The sequence below is a fragment of the Drosophila sechellia genome, chromosome 3L, assembly GCF_004382195.2.
Source record: "Drosophila sechellia strain sech25 chromosome 3L, ASM438219v1, whole genome shotgun sequence".
In the NCBI taxonomy this organism is placed as follows: domain Eukaryota; kingdom Metazoa; phylum Arthropoda; class Insecta; order Diptera; family Drosophilidae; genus Drosophila; species Drosophila sechellia.
Window position 1 is genome coordinate 22,364,563 of NC_045951.1, and position 22,510 is coordinate 22,387,072.

The following is a 22,510-nucleotide window of genomic DNA, read 5'->3' on the forward strand; positions in this document are numbered from 1 at the left end:
GGGAACAGCACCACATTCGCATCCCGACAAACGTCACCCACAATTCCGGTTCCGCCGTTAGATTTCCGTGGAGCTGGTGGTTGCGTTCGGTGGGTTCTTAACAGCGCTTCGCAGGCCGGCAACTCTGCATTTCGCTCTTTGCAAGTGTTAACCACGCGTTTTAAGCCAATTCACCAGACTAATCAGTATAAACCACGTCAAAGCATTTGCCGTCTCGTGGGCTACAAATTTCCTTTTTTTGCGATGCGATTTGCTCGAATTCATCCGTGTCTGGCCCAGCGATTCCCAAGCCCGTCCAGTCGGAGAATCCGTCGATTTAAAAGCAGCATTTGAAGATACTGCTTTCCGCGCGATAAAACCAATCAAAGAGGAGAATCATCCGAGTCCGCCATTTGCAACGGTCACAGGAACGGACTGAAATGGTGCGGATCCCATTCAGGGGAAGCTGGATACACCGCGTTCTGCTGTGATAAGTAATCCCCAACTAACGTGCTAAGATGAGTAATTTAATTTAAAGCACGAATCTCATTTTCCCAAACATTTGCCGCTCGTGTTGGCTTTAAAGTTTTCGCCGAGGGACTCGGGAGCAGCAGGGATTGGCATTTACCCGGTCGGAGAGTTGATCAAAGTGTTCCTCTGACCACTACCACTACTACAAGCAAAGCAGGCAAGAAGCAAGCGGAAAAAATCAGCATTGACAACTGGAAGGCGGCAAGTTTCGAAAGTTTTGAGGGCCCAGCTCAACTTTGGTGGCCATATGTCAATTTGCTCTTACAACTCGTACAGTTGGACGCCGACAAGCAAGCGCGTGGAGCTGAAAGTTTGCCAGCTTGCGGATGCCCCACTCAATTTTAAAGATGCCTCTGATTTTCAGGATCTGGCGTAAACAGCGAGTAGTGGGAAAACTTTCTAAAGAACTTATTCCTGGCCCGGCCAGACTACGAAGATTTCTAATATATTTCATGTAGGTGCTGATTTTCGATTGTGAGTTCCAAGCTGACCAATGACCCAAGGGAGACCCTTGCTGGATACGCAAGTGTTCCTATTCCATTAACAGAACAGGTGTGGGACTGGGTATAGACCATTTGTATAGAAAGCCAATAGAATGTTGACAGCTCAACGACTGGCGCGCAAATTAAGCCGTGTTTTGGTCGATTTTTTATTCGGGGGGAACTGAAGAAGCCACTCTGGGCACATTAAATTTACAATTTATGGCTGCCAAGGAAAAAAGTTTCGGGTGTGAAGTTTCCGGCGGCAGAGACCGGACTGAGAAAAGCTGGATTTAACTCGTCGCTGTTCATCGCAAGGCCAAAACTGGGCAGTAAATCCTACGCAGGCGGGGCGGAGTGCTCGGCCTTGCCATTCATGATTATTTCTATAATTTATGGCAAAGAGATGCAGCCACTACAAACTTTTGCTCTGGCCATATATCTTGTTGCAGCAAAGCTTTATTTTATTTGCCGGCTATCATCCGATTACAACGCGTAAACTGCTTAAAGACTTCAATAGTTGTAATGCATCAGCCATAAAGGTCCTGGTCCTCCTGGCCCGTTCTCTTGTAACTACAGAAGTATATTTTTGAACAAAGCTGGGCGGGAAACACACAGAGGCATTTCACACATTTATGGCATTACCATGATTACCGTGATGGCAATAATGCGAACTTCATCGACCAAAATGCTGATAAAAATGGCAATTAAAAGCAGACTCAATCTCCCACACTTGCACACACGTGCAGACATGGCGTATGCGTAATTTATCATATTTTTACACGCATTTTTATTTGCTTTTTCGACCATTGCAAGCGCTTTTTTCCTACTTAAAATTCGATTTATAACAATTTGCGGTAAATAAACATGCTTTATAAATTGCATCCGTTTCGATGGGCGTGGCATAATAGGGACGTATACGCCGCGATGGCAGAAGGGCCATAAAAGTATGTAACAGGCAGAAGGAAGCGCTTCCGACCATATAAGGTTTATATATATTCTCGATCAGGATAAATAGCCGAATCGAACTGGCCATGTCCGCCTGTCCGTCCGTATGAACGTCGAATATCAGGAACTATAAAAGCTAGAAGGGAGATTAAGAGTACAGATTCTGTAACCATGTGGCAGCGTCTACTCTAACGCCCACAAACCGCCCAAAATTGCCTCGCCCACACTTTTGAAAGATATTTTGAATTGTTTTCATATTTTTATTTTAGTCTTGCAATTTTCTATCGATTGGCCGCCAGTAAACTTTTTGCCGTGCCGACATATTTGATTTTTCTTCATTTTATTGTTTGTCTGGCCAATTTTTATCGGTATACTAAAAACTTTGGCCACGCCCCTCATTACACCTACAAAACGCCCAAAGCAGTCACGCTTTTTCTGATTTTATTTTTCAATATCTATCGATATACCAGTAAAATAATGAATGATCGCATTTCCACTAGCTGAGTAACAAGTTTGTCGGTTATTCTATTGGCTTGTAAATACTACTCTACATGGCCATTTAACCGCAGGCAATTTAATGTGATAATGATAATACTTCAGGGAAGAAGCCGTTCTTCCTTATCGGAGAAGACAATTATTCCCAAGAAAAATCGGTCAATTTGGAGCAAAAGCTTTGACTTAAATTGTGTGATAACTGATGAATTTGCCCTCTATAATTATGAAAACTCACGCTTTATAAATAAAATACGGTTTGCTAAAACAAATTAGTTGATAATACTGAACGTTTCCCTTAATTAATGCCAATTGCATCAAAATTCGAAAAGTCACGTGTTTCATTCGCCTACAAACTAATTCATTCTGGTTAGCCAACAAAACTAATCCCAATTTTATTTCCGTCAACTGACGGCTTTTCCTAAATTGGACTCAATCCGAAGGAGCAGAGTGGCTGACTAGAGGGGCAAGAAGATATAGTCGGTTGCGTTAAGCAAGTGGAAAACCATTTAGCCAATTTAAATGTTGTTCGAACAAGCCGCAGCAGAATACAAACATATTGTTATATAGTAGACAAACCACCGAGTAACCAAACAAGCTCGGTATAAAAGCCAAGACAAGGGTGAAAAAGCTACAACCTAGAAGCAAGAATCAAATCTCTTGCGGCGACCCGACCCGAGTTGCATCCAAGCAACACACACACTAAGCGCGGAAAAAACTGAGATCGGGATAAATTTAGTTCATCGTCCCGTCCCGTCCCGTCGTCCAACCCCACTTCACTTAATTAGATTGCGCTCCAGGCGTTTACTTTGGCGGGTGGTAACAAAAAATCCAGAGAAAGACCGAGCGACCGTGAAAAAAGTGAGGCAACAGGAAAGCAGAACATGGAGAAAACTTATAGAGCACATGGAGAGCCAAGCAATCGTTGGGAAGAGTGTGTTCTATTCCAGTTCAAGGTCTTCGGCTCCGAATTCGTTTACCTTCTCCAAAGCCACAACAATAACGCGACCGAATGGATTCCCCGCGGTAAGCTTCTTGTCGTCGTGGCTGGCGACTTTCTCAAGGGAGTGACAACGCGGAATTACTTTGGATTGATGCTGCGTGGCAGGGATATATGGGCAACGGCTCGTGTGCAGGTGAAGTCCACCCCGAGGGCTTTGGAAATGAACTTTAGCTGCGACTGGGAAACTAGTTCGTTGTGACAGCGGAACAGGCTGCTTTTTTCCAAGAAGCTTCTCCCAATTTAAAAGTACGAAAGCAGCAGTCAGCACATGCCGCCACCCAGTTCCTGCCCACCATTCTCGTCCTTCCTCCTTCTGTAGCTGTCGCTGCAGTTCGTCCCCGCGGGCAATTTGCCTTGATTATGACAGTCGTCGGGTTTACATGTCAGGAACCACAACAGCAGTCGCCGCAACAACATCTCGGCCAGAAGGAGTGAGCTCTGGTTTTTGTGAGTTGGTCACTGGTATAAGTTCCGCTATGTACGACGTAACACATGTATATATGTACACTTCTTGGGATGGAAGCAGTCCTCGCATGCTAACCTAATGGAGGCCAAGAAATTTTGATTTCTCCCTGCTGCTCCAGCTACAAGCGCCGATGGTTGCCGCAATAGACCTGTCCCGCCCTGGCCTGGGCTCCCATTTCGTCCCAATTCCCATCACATGAGAGGGCGCCTTCTTGGCATGTTCTCTTGTAATTACTTGCCAGTTGCCTCAGTTGGCTAGGGTGGTCCTTCATGCTCTTCGGCCTGCCTCCGATTGTTGAGTGATAAGTTGTTGTTGCAGTCCGTTGTCCGTTGTCTGTTGTCTGCTGCCTGCTCAGAACATGACAGCTTTTCCTCGAGCGGAGGGTCCTTCACTTGCATCTAACAACGCGCCCATTCCCCGGCTTCCTTGCTGCTAGCTAACACCACTTCACCACACCACCCAGTTTGACTTTTGCGTCGTCATCAGCACCGCTGTGCCGTTGGCTTTCAGTCTTTGTTTTGGTGGTCCGAATGTAGCCTTAAATTGTTAATTAAATTTGTGCATTCTTATTCTCTAAAGGATGGAATAGGGTACGGAATTATGCTGCACATAGTAATTATTTCCGATTTCAAGTGATATTTTTACCTAATAGTAGTTGTAGTTTACGATGAAATAATTTCTTTACATACATACATTCTTACATAAAATACTTTTGGATAGGGAAGAAATCTACATTTTTAAGTGTGAATTTTAAAAACAGTTTTTTATTAAAAATATTGCGAAGAAGAACAGAGTTGTTTTCATTCTATGTTCCTAGCAATGCTAACCCGACTGTCATAAACCAGGCAAATTGCCCGCGGGGACGAACTGCACCGACAAAAGCAGAAGGAAGGACGGGAATGTTGGACAGGAACTGAGTGGCAACATGAGCTGGCTGCTGTTTTCGTACTTTTAATTTAAGATAATCTTCTAGGAAAAAATCAGCCTGTTTCGCTGCCACCGCGGACTTCACTTGCACATGAGCTGTTTACAACTAGATATTCCTTTTTAGATCAGGAATAATTAATTCTAAATTAAGCTAAAATACACAAGTTTTTTGTAGGAAGTTTTGTAGGTGAAAGGAGGGGCGTGTACACAGTGTTTTTGATATACCGATGAAAATTGGCAAGACAAACAGTATAGCGAAGAAAAATCTAAACATTTTTCAAAAGTGTGGGCGTGGCAGCTTTGGTTGGTTTTAGAGTGTTAGAGTGGGCGTGGCAACGATTTTTTTGGCAAATTCATAGGAATTTACAAGACTAAAAAAATTATGAAAAAATATCAAAAAATTATTCAATAGTGTGGGCGTGGGAATTTTATTTTAATTTCCATCGATTTGCCATCGATTTGCACTCCCACTAGCTGAGTCCAGGACCCAAAAGTGGTAGCTGTAAAAGTAGGTTCAGCACCTTAAAACGAAGATTGTATATAAGAATAGCAGAACGACACACAAAGGAAGTTAAAGTCTAGTTTTTCTAAAACATATTGAAAGTATTCGCGGAACACACTTCCGTTTCTCCCTATCATATCAGTAAATAGAAACTGTCTTCCGCAGTGATAAATACGTGTGTGTGTCAATTTTTATGTAGAATATCACATGACGCCACCTATATCTTAAGGTATTATTCTTCATTGTTTCAAACAATCAAGATCATGACGCTAAAGTGCATCTGGCACCCATATGTCCTAAGTATTTGTAGCTTAAGTATAATATTATTATTATTATGCACAAATGTGTAAACGATTTTTTGTTTAATATAGCCATTTCGGTGCCAAAATTCTTAAAATCGGATTGAAGCGCTTATATAACGCCGATAACTTTCTTGCACGCACTTTTGGAAACATTGTATTTTTATTATTTACCAATTTGTATTGGTAGTTTCTATCGATATGGCAAAAATAATTTTTCGCTCATTCTAACGCCCGCAGAATAAGTATTTTAAGACCTACCACGATCAATTACGTTAAATGATCGCAAGCAATAAATTAATTAGCCGTAGCCCAAGTGTTAAACAGTTGCTTTGTTATTGGCAAGCCTCAATATACCTCGCGCGAACTTGAGGTCAGTAACGGGTATCAAATAGTTGAGGAATTAGACTTGCTTTAAAATTGAGCAAGTGAGTAACAACTAACTGGTAGTAAGAGCACGCGACTAAAGTGTCCCTTCTCGCATTGTCGACACTGCCACGTCATTGATCAACACTTCATTGGTTGTTCAAAGATATGCGGTTGTATTGACCCCAAGAGACTGGAAAAAGGAAACAGTCAAAAAAAGAATGAAAATCAGCGCTCGACCAGACTGAAACTGAAAGGCACACACAGCTGAATATTACGACACAAATTGGAATGGGGTTGGGTCAAAATTTAAATATTCCGCCGAGCGGGCTGCAACAACAACAAAGTATTTTACGGCAACTGACTTTTCGCCCGAGTCCGATCAGCTTCAATTCAGATATCGATTCAGTCTCGACTTGAATTCAGATTTGGTATTGGCTTTGGGCTCGTTTTGCTTGAATTGCCAGGGGTCCAAGCCGAATGTGTATTCCTGTCCCCTTGGGAATTTCTGTATCTATGCCGCGTTATTTGCGGCGTCTCAGTCTATTGGTTCATCAGAAAAATTTGGTCAAAATCGATTTCAAAATGGTCTGGATTGCTACCCATGCTGTTGACACTTCGCGATCCCCCATCAGAAAAGTCAAGCGCTTGATAGCGTTTATTAATTTTATGGCCGCTTTGAGTCGATTTGGGTGAGGCTCGTTTCTGAAATACGCCCAATTGAGGGTTTGAATTCGGTCTTATCGAATGGTTACTAAGGCGAAGATAATACAGTTATTATCGTTCATTTTATTACGTACATATGCTCGCTCATTCTCTGAAAAAGTCTCTCTGTTCTCACATTTTGACCTGAGTCAATATTTATCAGCTTTCTACTTACAGCCAATACATTATTTGCATTAAATAACGATTACACATTCTGATAAGTGACCCGAGGCGAAAGATAGGCCGTTAACCACAATTTATACAATATCAACAAATACTTTAAAAAGTGTAGGCAAACTTTTATTTACAGTTAAGTTAATGATTTTATCATTTGTTTTTTAATTTCTATCGATAAGCCAAAGACATTTTCGTCACAAACTGCAAAAAATTATCACGGAAACACTTCTTAACAAGAGAGAAAGATATAGTCGAGTTCTCCTTGACTATCAGATACCCTTTACTCAGCTAGTGCAGGGGAAAATAACAACAAACCTGCGCTGCATGCCTAGTTTAAATTCTATAGCTTTCATAGTTCCTGAGATCGATGCCTTCAAACGGACAGACGGACAAGACCAGGTCCTCTTTATTTTCAACAAAAATCTCAATGAATAAAGTTTTCAAAACTATTTTAAATACTGAGGCCACAATCTAATCTAATCTTGCAGACCTTCGAGTCGACTCGAATCTTATATCTTTAGCAGTTTTAAATCGGTTAACGGAGCTAAGTTCCTTAGAATACGATCGTTGGACTTCTTTTTTCCGTCCCAGGCTTTAGTCTTGAGTGTCAGTTTTTCAAATTTCGTTGAGAAATTACCGATAAAAAATGTACCAAAGCCAATGTTGTGTTCATATCACGAAGGCTTAAGGTGCACTTATTTCAACATGTTTCAATTTAAAATCTAATTTTTCACATAATAAGCTTAAGAATAAATGGGTGTTTTTGAATTTTCCAATTTGTGAGTAAGAAATTTTTGAAATAGCTCTAAAGTTGGTTAAGTTCTTTAGCATATGCTTTTCAAAACAACCTATTTCCACTAAATCATCCATATATAGAAAAGCTTGCGAAGGTTATAAGCCAGGGAATGCAAGTATCATCATTCTTCGGAAGGAATTCGGTGCTATTTTTAAACCAAATAGAAATCGCGTGTAGCGGTATTCACCTGAAGAAGGTGAGAATGATGTTATATTTCTTGTCTTTTCGTCTAATTCGAATGGATGGAATCCAGACATCAGGTCAAGGTCAAGTTTGTGTGTATGTAAGTAAATTCTGGATCAACTAACCTTGTATACCCTTGCGCTCTGCGAACAAACGGTCCAATAGGTCAGGCAATCTTCAGATCTGGCCAGATACATATGCATGTAGCTGTGGATAAGAAAAGACAGCAGCGGAAGCAAGCTATTGCCTTGGTGAAGAGGGTGGGGAAGCTGATATAGGGCGGAGATCGCAGAGTTTTGCCAGAAAAATGATCGTGACAACGTTTGTGCGGGCACGTTGTGCTGTCCCAAAACAGAATACATTAATTGACACTTGGCCGGAAATAGTTCATTAGGCATAAATTACGTACAGACAAAGCGTTTTCATTTTTCTCTGGCTCTCGGTTCGCCATTTGCTTCCCTACCGACGCGGTTGTCGATTGCAGTTACTGGATTTCAGCGGCTTAAATGATCGGGGGACAAAATAGACAACCTCGGACGGTCTTATCTGGGCTGCAACTCACACACACGCATTCCCTCGGACGCATTCTCACTCTAACACTCTCGGTTCCTCCCTGTCGCTCCTTGGCAAGACCAACATGTGTGATCCAAATGTTCATTTGTAAATTCTCTAAACGGGGAAATACGATAATGAACTGAACTTCGACTCCACAACTGCAGCGAACGAAGGCAGCCAACGACGGGCGGAGTCCACAAAAACACACTGTGGTAGAAGACTAACCCACCCTTCTTCAACTATTCATTGCTTCGGCTATGGCCGGCCCCCTGGAAAAAAATGATAAATCTTTAAGACAAGCAGCCGCTCAGTATATTTAGCCGTCTTTACATGTACCCACAAATTTGGGCATTATATCGTAAATTCGACAAAAAATTATTTATCTTCCAGTTACTCGTAGTATAAACTGGCATATTAGATTCGTTAAAAACTACGTAAGAGGAAGAAAGTATATATGTATAAGATCAGGCCAATAGCCGGAGTCGATCTGTGCCTGTCCGTCTGTCTGTCCGTCCGTATGAACGTCGAGATCTCAAGACTTGTAAGAGCTATAAGTTTCAGATTAAGCATACAGATTCTAGAAACAGAGACGCATCGCCAGTTTGTTTCCACGACCACAATTTTGAAAACTGTTTTAATATTTTTTTATATTTTCATTTGTCTTGAAAATTTGTATTGATTGGCAAAAAAATTTTTTGCAAAAACTTTTAAAAAAAAGTTTTGATATTTTCATCTTTTTTTTTAGTTTAAATTCTATCGATTATGCCACGCCCGCTCCAAAGCCCACAATCCGCAGAAAGCTGTCAGGCCCACACCTTTGAAAATTATGTTGATCTTTTTTCATATTTTTATAAGTCTTGTAAAATTCTATCGAAAACTTTGTGCCACGCCCACTCTAACGATCACAAACATCCCATTTTTTCTTATTATAATTTCCAATATCTATCGATGGTTCTGAAAAATTATCATATTTCGCTATCTCACCTTCACTAGCTCAGTAATGGGTATCTGATAGTCGGGCAACTCGACTATAGCATTCTCTCTGATTTTTATTTTCTTCTTTTCCCAACATCTAACGACATGCCAGAACAATGTTGAAACTTCCCGTTCGCATTTCCACTAGCTGAGTAATAGGTAACTGATGGTCGGAGAACTCGAGCGTTCTCTCTTGTTATTTATTTAAAAGAGGAAAGGACGATGTTTAACATAGTTGATTAGTTTCGACTATCAGATATCCGTTTCTCAGCGAATTTGGAGACTTTTTTTAATTTCGATGAAATGAAAATCAAATCATTTTTTACAACTGAGAGCAGGATACCATGAAACGGTTTGTAGGCGTGCAAACGCACTAACTTGCATGCGAACGGACAGGCGCGGACTGATCAAGAATATATGTGTATACTCCAGTATACTCATAATTATTATTTTAGTCCAAAAGCTTAATGCGTTGGAGATTTACAATATTTGTATGTACATAGTCATGAATTCCTAAAATTCCTCGAAATTGTTCCGATACGGGAATCGACCCCCCTATATTAATTGAAGCTGATATGGCCGAAGTGTAGTGGCCGTATTCTGCCAAGAAACGCTATCCAAGTCGTTTGGTACATATGTATGTACATGCATGTGTATATGGTACATTCATGTAGTACATACATATGTATGCAAGTACGTACGGACGCTCGACAATTCCTCTGCTAAAACCAAATGCGAACGCGTCAACGGATTTTTGTATTACACACATTTTCTGTTGTTTTGTTCTGCGCGTTCTCCCTGTTGTGAGTGTGTGTGTGCGACGCCGCTTTTCGCTTGCTTTTACTTTCTGTGGCTTGTGATTGCGATTAAACGGGGTTTCCATCCGGAGAGTCGCGCTCTAGGCAGCGCCCGGAGAGCGCTTTAGACCTATATGTCTGGATCAGATAACGGGAACGGTGGCAGCGAGCCACGGCCGGAGAGAGACAGAGAGCGCAAAGAGCTGGAGCTGGCTCTCATGTCGATGTTGAGTGCGCGTGATTTTTTGGCTCTGAATGCGGGCTTGCTGCCAACTGCGCTGCCGGCTCGGCGTCGACGACGGCTGAGCGCAGCCCGCTTGCCGCGGTGGTTGTTATTTTCTGGTCTTGGTTTTTAGTCGCCGTTTAAACTTGGTCGTGAGAGGGTAGCCCCGTTATCAGCCGACCGCGATCGCGTCCGAACGAAAGAGTACAGTGGAGCCCTGGCCAGCTCAAGCCTTCGAATCCTCCAGAACATTCTGATGGCGCCCGTGAGCGGCTGTTCGCCCACCGCCACCCACTCGCTGCAGGACATGAGTGCTGCCGCCGCGGCGATCGCTCTTGACATGAAGCCCAAATTGGAGCCCCACCCCCTGGCCGCCGCAACTGCCATGCCCTCTCAGAAGATAAAGAAATGTGCGTACACAGATTTATTCCCCACATTCATACAAACATACGTACATATCGACATATATATGTACAATTTTTATGCAAAATGCAGTCGAAAGTCGATACGTCGAACAAGCAGTAGAATTTATTTTATCTCTTCATTGCCTATTCAAATAGTTCGGTTCGCCCTATGTGCATACATATATGTGTACGTACATACGGATGTACATATGTACATTTGGGTTAATAAAGTTCGACTTATAGAAGTTTTGCTGTGCCTGTACCGTGCTTTCTTAAAGTATTCGACTTACAAAACTCGAGAACGCTTCTATTTAAAGGGGGAATAATGCTGATCTTAACCTATATTTATTTGCATTCATCTTTGTGTCCCAACAGTGGTTCGGCGCAACGCCTCCGACAAGCTGAAGCTCATCCAAATGGTGCACGACAAGCCTATTCTCTGGGACTCCCGCCTCCCGAACTTCAAGGGCGCCGAAGAAGAAAAGAACCGAGCCTGGGAGCACATAGGCCGCGAGTTCAACGCTCCCGGGCGTCGCGTTGCACGGGCCTTCAAGTCCTTGAGGGAATCCTACCGCCGTGAACTCGCCCACGTCAAGCTAATGGGCAACGGCTTTAAGCCCAAGTGGAGTCTCTATGAAGCCATGGATTTCCTGCGCGATGTCATCAGAGAACGAAAGTAAGTATAAGGCATAATATTTTACCAAAGTGGTGACCAGGTGATGCTCTTTAAAATCGTCAAGGGAATTTCATGCCAATATCGACTCCTGGGGTTGATCAGTGATATAGAACCCGTTATGAATTTTCCACTATCTGCTTGACCCATTATGTCCACACCACAAATCATGTCATCAAAAATGATCTTAATCCAAATGGCTTTAAAAAAGCAAAAACAATAATACAATACGAGAGAAGAACACTTCGATTTAAAACTTGACATAAATACGAGTCATTCTTATACTCGAATATCTTTTACAAGTAAGAAAGTGTATGAAATGCTATATCTACGAATAATTATTACAGACCGTGGATATATATTGCACTTATTTCTAAGTTTTCTTTCTAACTTTTTAAGGTTTATGGACAATGTTTACCTGTCCCAGATATTTTTATCCTCATCCTCATCATCATCACCACCAATCTAAAACGTAGAACCTTAATTTCTCAATAGTAAGGCACCTTTACGACTAAAGTTCTTCAATATTACTTTGCTAAAAAATATCGCCTTACACTCTGAACATTAATTGTGTCAGGAGTACATTTGGCTACTTATATTACAATGAGTTTGATAAGCCGCTAACCAAACAACCATCGAACAACGGTCAAAGTTCAGCTTGAGTCGTGAATAACAGTTTTCGGTTTTTGTGATTGGGTTTGTCAGGCACGGCTTGATTCATGCGAAACAAATACATGCATCAGTTTGAAGACTAGCTAACTTATGCACAATAATAATGTGACTCACCTTTCCACCGATCTTTTACATTGGTCGAAGATATTGTATGCTTTGCAGTCCTGTGTCTGGAAAAGGTTTTCCCAAATCTGCCCCCCAAAAATATGTGTGCTTGTCAGTAGTCAGTCGAGCGAACCTTGTTGTTTAGCTGGGCTCAATCAAAAATTATTGCAGGAAATTCTAAGAATCTTATCATTTCATGCGAGTAGCCACTTCAGCTTATGTACACTGAGAAGTGTTTGTGAGTCATGGCTTAGATCTAATGTTGGACGAAATATGCCAATAAATTTATTTGGAAGGACCAGTGCATATTCAGTGTGACGGACATCGCAAAGATGTGACAATTCAAATAAATTCAGAATTCGGAAATATGTTTAGATCGAATAGGTCAGCACTCACTCACACAGATGACGATTATGCACGAACGATTAACAGATGACAACAGTACAATTGTCACATAAAAATCATGTGATAACTTAAACATAAAGTTATTCGAACCGCAACTACGAAATTCCACTTCCATTCGAGCCTTCACACAACACTCATCCCTTAGCCCAGTCGATTTGCATAAACGCCCAACGATTCGAACAAATCTCGGCACCGTGTCTGAGAAAACATCTGCCCAGCGAAAAAGAATAGCAAAAACATGGCAAAGGGGCATATGGACACTAAGGAGCGGTAATGTGGAAAAAACCAATCCGAACAAAGGAATGACCGGGCCAGAGACCCGCAAATGGTCTCAGTCGAGAGTCTGCCCCGTCCAATGTTCTGGCTCATATGGAGCCGTGCTCGAGCTGCGGGTGTGTGCGAGTGTGTGTACTTTATGTACATATTTATATGAAATAAGGCCATTTCCTTTCAATTGACTGTACCCACATGGGCAACAAGCAGTCGACGGCCCCGACACATGCCCGCGCACACTCACCCATGGTGTGTGTATATATTTAAATTTTTATTATTGTGAGCTGATAACAGACAGCTCAACGGGCCCGGCCAGTCGGGCAGCGCTTGAGCCGGAGCTGTAGCCGCAGCTATAGCCACAGCCATAGCCATAAGACAGATCTCGCCAAGCGGCGAATATTATACAACGCCGCAGCATCGTCGCTGCTTGAACCAAAAACGAAATTGAGGGAAGCTGCAAACGCAAGCCCAAGTCCATCGCATCGAGTAGTGCCTGCGGAGGGGTGGGGAGAGGGTGGGGAGGGCGCCGAGAGAGCGATAAATTAATGAGAGCACTACGAAAATGACAATCAGCACAGAAGAATACGGATTGCGAGTGGACCAAGTTGGGAAAGACTGGTAGCTCGTGAGCGAGAAAGGGGCTGGCTGGTAAGGGAAAATGAGCGAGTCTCTGCCTGCATACACATGAGCACCACGAACACTCGCAGAGATCGCTGTCGCTGTATGGGTGAGCTGAGTAATTGAACGAATCGCTCGGTCGGCCTGGCTTCGGCCAGGGTTAAAAATATGCCCACGACCATTAGCCAGCCGCATCGGCCGCGTCCCGGCCAAGGGGTTGCTCCGACCCAGTGTCGGGGTCTGGACGCCTCTTTCAGGCTGCCCTGGCCCACGAGCTTGCGGCGTTCAGTCGGTCCTCTCTTGATGGGGGCTCTCGTACCCACACACACGAGGCCACTTGGGTGTGAAAGTTCTGCTGGGCTCTGTCTGTGTCACGCTTATGATTTAATAAGCAAATGTGCTGCGAAATTGCTGAAATTGTTTGGCTGTCCGTCATCCCCATAGTCCGAATCTCGCCACACGCCCTGAAATCACTGTCCGCCGTATTTCGAATTGAAATGCTTTAGCCAATGCGTCACGGAAGAAGAAAAGTGGGCGGTAGTCCGTGCTTGCCTTTGATTCTCGTACCATTGAGTACCCTCGAATACCCTTGCATGGGGCTAGACCTTGCTTAATCAATCATAATAAGAAGTTGCAGGTCTGCAAAAACCAAAAGTCTCATTCGGACCATACGAATATTTAATTCCGGGTGTATTATATTCATAGATTTGTTTCCAAGTGCAAGTGATAGAGATCTTAGATAACAATTTCAAACCACAAAAACCCATCAACAATCTCGGAAAACGGCTTGGGACCTGAGCAAGAGCGGAAGCAAATAATGATAAGCTGAGCGATTCAAACCCCGAAAAGAAACCAAGCCAAAATATTGAAGTAAATAAAGCCATTCCCGATTGTGGAACATGTGAAAATGTATTTCTACGTGATTAGTCCTGCGAGTTTCTTGGTCTTGGCTGGCGAGCGAGTATCAGTTTTCAAATTTTACAATTGTCAACTACCTGCAGCCGATCGCGGTGATAAGCCTGTCTTCTAGGTCGCCCCTGCCCGTGCCTACTAGGCCAGGTCTTTGCATTCGGCAATAGCTATGGGTATGGGGGAGGCCCAAAATAGCCACGTTCAGATGTTCTTCGAGCACCCGGCCTAGGCAGCTGCATTGCCTGTGAAAATGCTCTTGAAACTTGAGACGCGTAAGGAGAGAGGCAGGAAGCGAAACTACACGGAAAGACATTTATGTTTATGCATTCCTTGTTTCTTATTGCCTTAAACAGACACGATTTAAAAATGGGGATGTGAATCGTTGAATCGCAGGAAACATATCATCTCTAGTAGGCTTATACAATTATATTTTTGTATGTTTTCGAACTTAAAATGTACACAAACATGCTTTTTTTATCAGGGTCACTATCCGATCGCATAAAAAAAGCTAATTTGTTGATGTTACATGAATGGCATGGCATGATGTCCAACCTAGCAAAGTTTTACGAATTTATTGATTTGTCTTTCAGACTATTCTATTTCTAATTTATTGCACAACGTTTTGCGTATGATTATTGCCGGCATTATATAATATCATTTTATTTACTGTAATTAATATTATTTAAAATAGGATAAAGAAAATTTTTTATACTATAAATGGTTTGTGAGAGACCAAGAAGAGTATTCTTTCTACTTTTAATTTAAGATCCTAGCCGGTTCTTAAAGGGATGTATTAAAAATAATGTGCATAATCACTAATCACGGTTATATGCCATTGTATTTAATTAATTAAACCGTTAACATGTGAACTAATTTCGTCTTCTAACATATGTTCTTTCCATTATAGGGGCGCCTCGCATGCAACCGATCTTAGCCTGGCAGCCTATGGCCACATTAACAATAACAACAACAACAATAACAGTAACAGCTTGGCTGCAGGGGGAAAGGCAATGACCCTGAAGCTGTCCAATTCCTTCAACGAGTCCGCCGCAGTGTTGAATCTCTCAAAGTGCTCCTCGCTCAATGTGAGCGGCGATCACTACTACTGCGACTACTATGTGAAGCCGGAGCTGGATCTCTCGGTGGGCGGCGGAGCCGGAAGTAGCACCAGTGGGAGTAGCTCCGGCGGCGGGCCACTTCCTCTGCCAGCTCACCAACACCAGGCTCACAACGACAGTCGGGTGGGCTCGATAAGAAACGAGCAGAATGCACTGCAGCACAGCTATGAGGACATTGACGACAGCTCGATGCGCAGCGGGGACGAAGATATTGGGCACGCATCCGACGTAGTGGAGGAGTTGGATGCCATCGATGCAGATTTCCCCTATCCTCTGATTCTGGATTCCAACTCACGCGGTAGCCCTAATGTTGGTGTGGACGATGTGGTCATGGCCCGCAAGCTCCGCCGTAACGTCGATCAAGATGTTATGGAGGAAGGAAACGGCCACGGCGATGCGGTTATGGATGGTGACGACTACGAAGAGCAAATGTTGCAGCAGCACCGCCATCTCCGGCAGCAACAGGGCGTCGCAAACGGAGGGTTGGATCTGCCGCCCCCGCAAACTGTACGTGAGGTCTTGAACTCCAAGTTCTGCGGCTTTATTTCAGCCAAGCTAAACAGCATGGAGGACTCGGACGCGGACAATTTAATGAATCGCATTCTTCTGTTACTGGTTCAAGTGCAGCAGTGCGAAGGCTCCACGAAATAGACAGCGGCAAAGAAGAGCGCTAAGTGTACGGGTGTAGTTATAGTAGCCAAAATAAGTTCATAATGGAATGATGTTGCTGCTCAGAGCACCTATAACTGAACTTTCTTGCCATTATATATGACTTTCCTAAAGATATACAAATTTACTTGCCAATGCCAAATCTGTGCCATACCAAAAGGATCAATCGAATATGAATGATTTTCTAAAACATTCTCGAATTTTTGCGCTCCTATTTACAAAAATCAACAAAACTCAACGAAAAGACAACACAAAGACGTAAACCAAGAAATAGCTAAATAAGAAACATAGATTAATTAAGCTTTAAATGTTAATTTCGTTTTAAGTCGATCAACTGTAGTTCATACTCATGCCAACGTCTCATCACATGAAACAATTCTTTATATAACCTAATATTTTACCCAGATTATATCGCCAATCTATAATATAACTTCTTGTTAAGTTGAAAACGTAGAAATTAGAAACGAAAAGTTTTTAACTTAAAAAAGCGAGCCTATTACTCATAGTTTCATATACAGCGATATGAATATTAACAATATCTGAACACTAAATGAGAACAAATTTTACAATTTGTCGTTTTTGAATAAAACACCATCTATGGCAGTAATGTTTTGATATCGACGAACGCAGACAATATTTTGGCCATTCAGACCAATTTAAATCAAAATTTTTGAAATAATCCGGCTTGAAAAGTTGTCCGAATTTCGGTGGGTATTGACTAATAAAGTACCTTTATATATAAAAAAAACAACCTGTCTATCGAACATAAACATAGTCCCCCGATTATTGTTAATTTAAATCCGAAATTATTTATAGTCAGGAATAAATAATTTATATCGATGCCATATCAGGAAACTTTGTTATCCATTTTATTTTGCGATTATTGCTACTGATTGGCTTTATAGACTAGGCAGTTCACATGGATAAACAATTTATAACTTATTCGGTTGCAAATGCCGTACTGTGTTGCAAACATCTGACTTAAGTCAATATACCTTCTGCAAAAGGTATACAAATCATTAATAATGCGAAAGTGAATTTTTCGGCTTGTTGGCTTAAATCTTCTAACTTGTTTCTATCTTTAAAGCTATTAAAAATTTGAATATGATACTTTTCTTGAAGAACTTAATAGATAGATAGAAATAGATAGATAGATTTTATAATGGCAAGCACACACATGGGGCCTGAAACACATCCATATAGCATCCTGCCAGGAATTCCAATTCATTCATTACAGAAGACGCAAAGGCAAAGAACAAAGGAACAAAAGACTAGAGCAGCGTATAAATACCATGGTAAGCAGATGTGGGCAAGCCAAGCCAAAAAAACGGCGAACCGAGCCTGGGTATCGCTGCATATGACCGAAAAATTTATTTGGATAAGTACATAGCCACATCGAAACCTTCAGTCAGCAACCCCTATCAAGAGATTCGGCCTGGCCAAGGTATCTAGCTACCTCAAACCCCGCAAAAATAGCGTTGCGCACGCGCAGAAGATGCCAAAACTCAGCCCTAGCCCAAAACTGGTTTTTCAACGCAATAATAGCTGAATGGATTCATTGAAGGCCGTAATGCAGTGCCCCTAAGGGATGGGATGCTGCCTGCGTTGGCACCTCTGTTGCTAAAAGAAGCGGGTTCAATGACCCTGGCCGGCTGTCTAAAATTTTAAAGAGCCAACATTTTCGTTTGAGTGACACTTAAAATTTTCCTCAGTTTGGCAGATATAGTTGTCCGATCCAGCCCGTCTTACATATACACCGTATACTGCCTGAAATAGAAAATACTTTTGGAAAAGTTGTTTGCAAAAAGCTTTAAAACTAAGTTTAGTTTCTACAGCATACCGGCAGATGTTTGGCTGTTAAGACTCGTTTCTTGATACTTATTAGAATATAACATATATGTATATACTAGTATCCTTCACTACAAACATTTGACATGATATACCCAGTGGAAGTTATAAAATGGCTTAGAACCAAATCAGTGAATAACAATACTTAGGACACATTAATATATTTTCAAAAACCACACAAATTACCATTACTAAGTCGCTTCTTCTATGAAACGTTTAAAAATTTGGAGCAATGTGCATTCATTTGATCAACATTTGACCTTTATAGCAAATTGCAGATATAAAGAAATTTAGAAAATGGAAAATCTGGTGCTAAGCTTAGTCGACATAATCGACATGGTACATGATCATTGGCATGGAGAATTTCCAATATTGTGTTTATAAAAATAGAATAACCTTTATATCGTGTGGTATTTTTTGTTAGTTACATTATTATTCTCTTACTGTAAAAATAAGCATCTACTTCTTTAAGGTCTCCCTATAAATTTCTCGAATAGGAACGTCTCACACATTTCCAAGTACAACTTTTTTATTACAGTTAATAAACCATGCCACCGATATCTAGTAAGAAAATTTTATGACATATGCACCTATATTTATACTCGTTATTCGTAGAGTAAAAGGTTATACTAGACTCTTTGAAAAGTAAGTAACAGGCAGAAGGAAGCGTTTCCGACAATATAAAGTATTTATATATTATTTATCAGGATCAATAGCCGATTCGAACTGGGGGTCGGTCCGTATGAACGCCTTGATCTCAGGAACTTATTAAGAATGAGATTAATATGAAGGTTGAGATTAGACATGCAGATTCCAGAGACAAGCTTAATTCCAAATGTTACAATGGACACTCAAACGCCCACAAGCCGGCAAAAACATGCCTCATTTGCATGCCACTTTTTGAAATAGTTTTGATGTTTTTAAATTTTTTTATTAGCTTAGTTCATTTTTATTGATTTGCCAAAAAAACTATTTGACATGCCCACTCTTACCCCTACAAACCTCCTAAAACTGCCACGCCCACACTTTCGAAAATGGTTTTGATTTTTTGCGGCTTATTGTTTGTCTTGCCAATTTCTATCGGTACACTTGGCCACGCCCCTTTTAACACCTACAAAACGGCCAAAATTTTGAACAATTATTTTATTTTTTTTTTTATATTGTCCCCAATTTCTATGCCAGAAAAACGATGAAAATTGTTGTTCGCACTTCAAACAGCTGAGTAGTGGGTATCTGATAGTCGGGGAACTAGCCTAAAGCATTCTCTTTTGCTTCTATTTGGCATACGGGCAACGGGTATCTGATTGCCGAGAAACTCGAGGATATCTCGATAATAAAAGTGTAAAATCTAAATAATAAAACGAAATAATTATGTATTAAACATTATTTTATTTGGTAAAAAATATAAATTTAACTTTTCATTTCTTAAAATCGTCGTCTTCTCATTTGTGGAGATTACACGCTGTTCTTCTTTTTCCCCTGTTTTGCTTTTAATCCTTTTGCTAAATTTAATATTATTCGACTATAACAGCTCCAAATAATTATTGTTTGTACGAGTTTTTCCATCTTCCATTCTTTTACTATTACCGCAAATCTTCGAATAAGTGACTGACTTGGTATGGTAACGGTGTATCTTGCTTTCCGTACTTAAATCACCACAGGGGCGTTTCATGTGTCCAGTGGCAGGTTTGCTGTCTTCCGTCGCATGGCCAATACATCTTCGGCTTATGCCACATCCCTGACCGACGTCTTTGCTGGTTGGAGTCCTATTGGAAGAATCTGTAGAAATCTTTAGAGATCTGTTTGTGGCATGGGAATGATTTGCGTGACAGCTGACACCAGTTGCTCCGACTAAGTCTCCGAGACTCCCACGCAGTTGACAGAGAATCTTGTCTTGCTTCACACGCAGTTTGGCTGGCATGGAGAACTTTCCGTCCCGCATGGCACCAGTCGCATCTAGTCCTTTTGCTGTTAATCGCTCCAAATCTTTCAACAGATTGTCCCGCTCGGAACCTGAAGCCAAGGATATTTGCCGCAGTCCGAACTGAACCTTGGCGTAATGGGACGAGATTTTAAAAAGCGCCTCTTGCAACTGCTCCACTTCGCCCTCGAGCTGACACTCATATGGCGTCATAGTCCTGCTTATCATCCGGCCTTGCGAGTCAAGTTCGGTGTAAAGTCGCTCCTCTTTAATGAATTCCGGCGAACTGGGTTGTGTCCATCCGGATACAGCGACATTTTGGTCTTCATTATTATTACTACCCATAATCTGTGCAGACTTCTGAAAATGTACGCTTTATATTTTCCAATAAAGCTAAGAAAATAATTAAGCAATTTTATTTTGACAGTGAAATTCAGAGTAGAATACTTACTGAACGTATTCTGTATATCAATTTTATAAAAGTATTATGATGTAGCATGGGTATTGCTAGTGACTCTGACGCCAATATTTGTTTATATCTTTAGAGTAGGAAATTTACAAGACTAATAAAAATATAAAAAAAATATCACATCATTTTTCAAAAGTGTCGGCTTGGCAGTTCTGGGGGGTTTGTGTGCGTTAGAGTGGGCGTGGCAACATGGGTCAACGAACTTGCGATGCGTCTTTGACTGTAAAATCTGTATGCTGAATCTCAACTCGGCTATTGATCCTGATCAGAATATATATATATTTTATATAGTCGGAAACGCTGCCTTCTACCTGTTACATACTTTTCAACGAAACTAGTATACCCTTCTACTCTAGGAGTAACGGGTATACAAATTTTATAAATGAACATCAAATAAACCTAATTAATACATAAATAAAATTATAAATGGTTTAATGTTATTAAATACCTAAATATTCCAAAGTAAAACAATAAAATTATAAAAAACATACACAAATTTTCAAAAGTGGCAGTTTTGGGCGGTATTTCTCGTAGGAGTGGGCGTGGCAACATAGGTCAAAAACATGCTTAATCCAAACCTTCCAAATTGTATAGTTCCTGAGATCTCGACGTTTATACGGACGGACAGACATGTATCTACTGCATGTATCTATGTATGTTTGACTGATAGTTCGTCTCCGCAGTAGGAACAGTTTGGCCTCCTTTTGCCGTTGAGAACGTCCTTATGTGTAAAGTTTGTGAGTCCGGTTTTTAAACGAGTATGGATGGCGCATTTTTTTGTGTTGCGCGATGTAGGGAGATTGATATTGTTTTTGTCAGGACTGAATTGTTTATACCAGTGGTTAAAGGATGAATGGTTTTCCAATTCGATGTCGAGCAATATCTTTTTGAGTTTTTCCAGATGCCCTGTTGCACTCCAGGTAAAATTGTAGGGCACGGTCCCGACCCGCAAGCTTTGCGGCTTTGCCGACTAACTCATTTCCATTGATTTCCCATATTCTGGGACCCGTAATAGCTTAATGTTGCTAATATATTTTATTCACAGGTGACGAATTTCGCACAAAAGGTTGTTGTTGTTGTTTAAGTTTTGGATTCCTTGCAGGGTGGACTGTCACTGCAGATGATATGTCTCCCTTAAGTTCAAGAGCCAATTTACTTGCCTAAATGAAACAATAGATCCGCCTTCGTCTACTACTGCAAAGGAAGTCGATGCGTCGGACTTTGAGCCGTCCGTGTAAAACCATTTCCGATCGGCGTATTTATGGGTAGCTATGAGTACCTGTAGTAGTTGTGTGTTTCATGGCAATGCAATTTGAAAGTCCTTGTGAAGGATAGAGTTCGTTGAGCAAATGAGCTCTTATACTTAATACGTGTTGTGGTGTGGATGAGTGAAGCTGAGATGTTAAGAATTTAATAATGTTTCGTCCGTTATTGAGATTTATCCGGAGATCATTACAATGTGGTTTAAATGTGGGTCGCTTATCGAATATCAGGACGAAGATTTTAGGGAAATAACCGCTTTATATATGTATCTATGTTTTTTTAGGATAATGATGGGTTGCACAGGAAGTGTTGGCCCAGATTTTGATTTCGTTAAGCATTTCTTTGAACTTACTATTTAGTAAATGCCAAATAAAACAAGAGAAAATGATAAAGTCGACTTGCCCGACTATCAGATTATTGTTATTCAGGTAGTGGAAATGCGAACGCGAAATTTCATAATTTTTTTGTTATATCAATAGATATTGGGGAATAAAATAAGAAAAAATGTAAAGATTATTCAAATGTGTGGGTGTGCCCGTTTTGCACGTATTGTAGGTATATGGAGATCGTGGACAAAGTGTTTTGGGCTCACCGATAAAATTTGGCAAGACAAACAATAAAACGAAGAAAAATTGGAACATTTTTCAAAAGTGTCGGCGTGGAAGTTTCGGACGGTTTGTGGGCGTAAGAGTAAAAATTTAAAAAACTTTTCCAAAAATGTTGTGCGGCTTGTGGGCGTGGCAACATGGGTCATAAA

At 41.2% G+C, this 22,510-nt stretch overlaps 2 protein-coding genes across 2 annotated transcripts; one reads left to right on the top strand and one right to left on the bottom strand.

Annotated features, from left to right (window-relative positions):
* The first annotated feature begins 10,529 nt into the window (after nucleotides 1-10,529).
* Nucleotides 10,530-17,003, top strand: LOC6616614. The gene is made up of 3 exons (XM_002040935.2): nucleotides 10,530-10,813; nucleotides 11,183-11,483; nucleotides 15,373-17,003. The coding sequence occupies exons 1-3, from the start codon at nucleotides 10,660-10,662 to the stop codon at nucleotides 16,232-16,234; spliced, it is 1,317 nt and encodes a 438-aa protein (XP_002040971.1). The 5' UTR covers nucleotides 10,530-10,659; the 3' UTR covers nucleotides 16,235-17,003.
* A 2,486-nt stretch (nucleotides 17,004-19,489) lies between these two features.
* LOC6616615 lies at nucleotides 19,490-20,460 on the bottom strand. Its single transcript, XM_032718653.1, has one exon. It carries the CDS (start codon nucleotides 20,364-20,366, stop codon nucleotides 19,623-19,625), a length of 744 nt encoding a protein of 247 aa, XP_032574544.1. The 5' UTR covers nucleotides 20,367-20,460; the 3' UTR covers nucleotides 19,490-19,622.
* Between the last annotated feature and the right edge of the window lie 2,050 nt (nucleotides 20,461-22,510).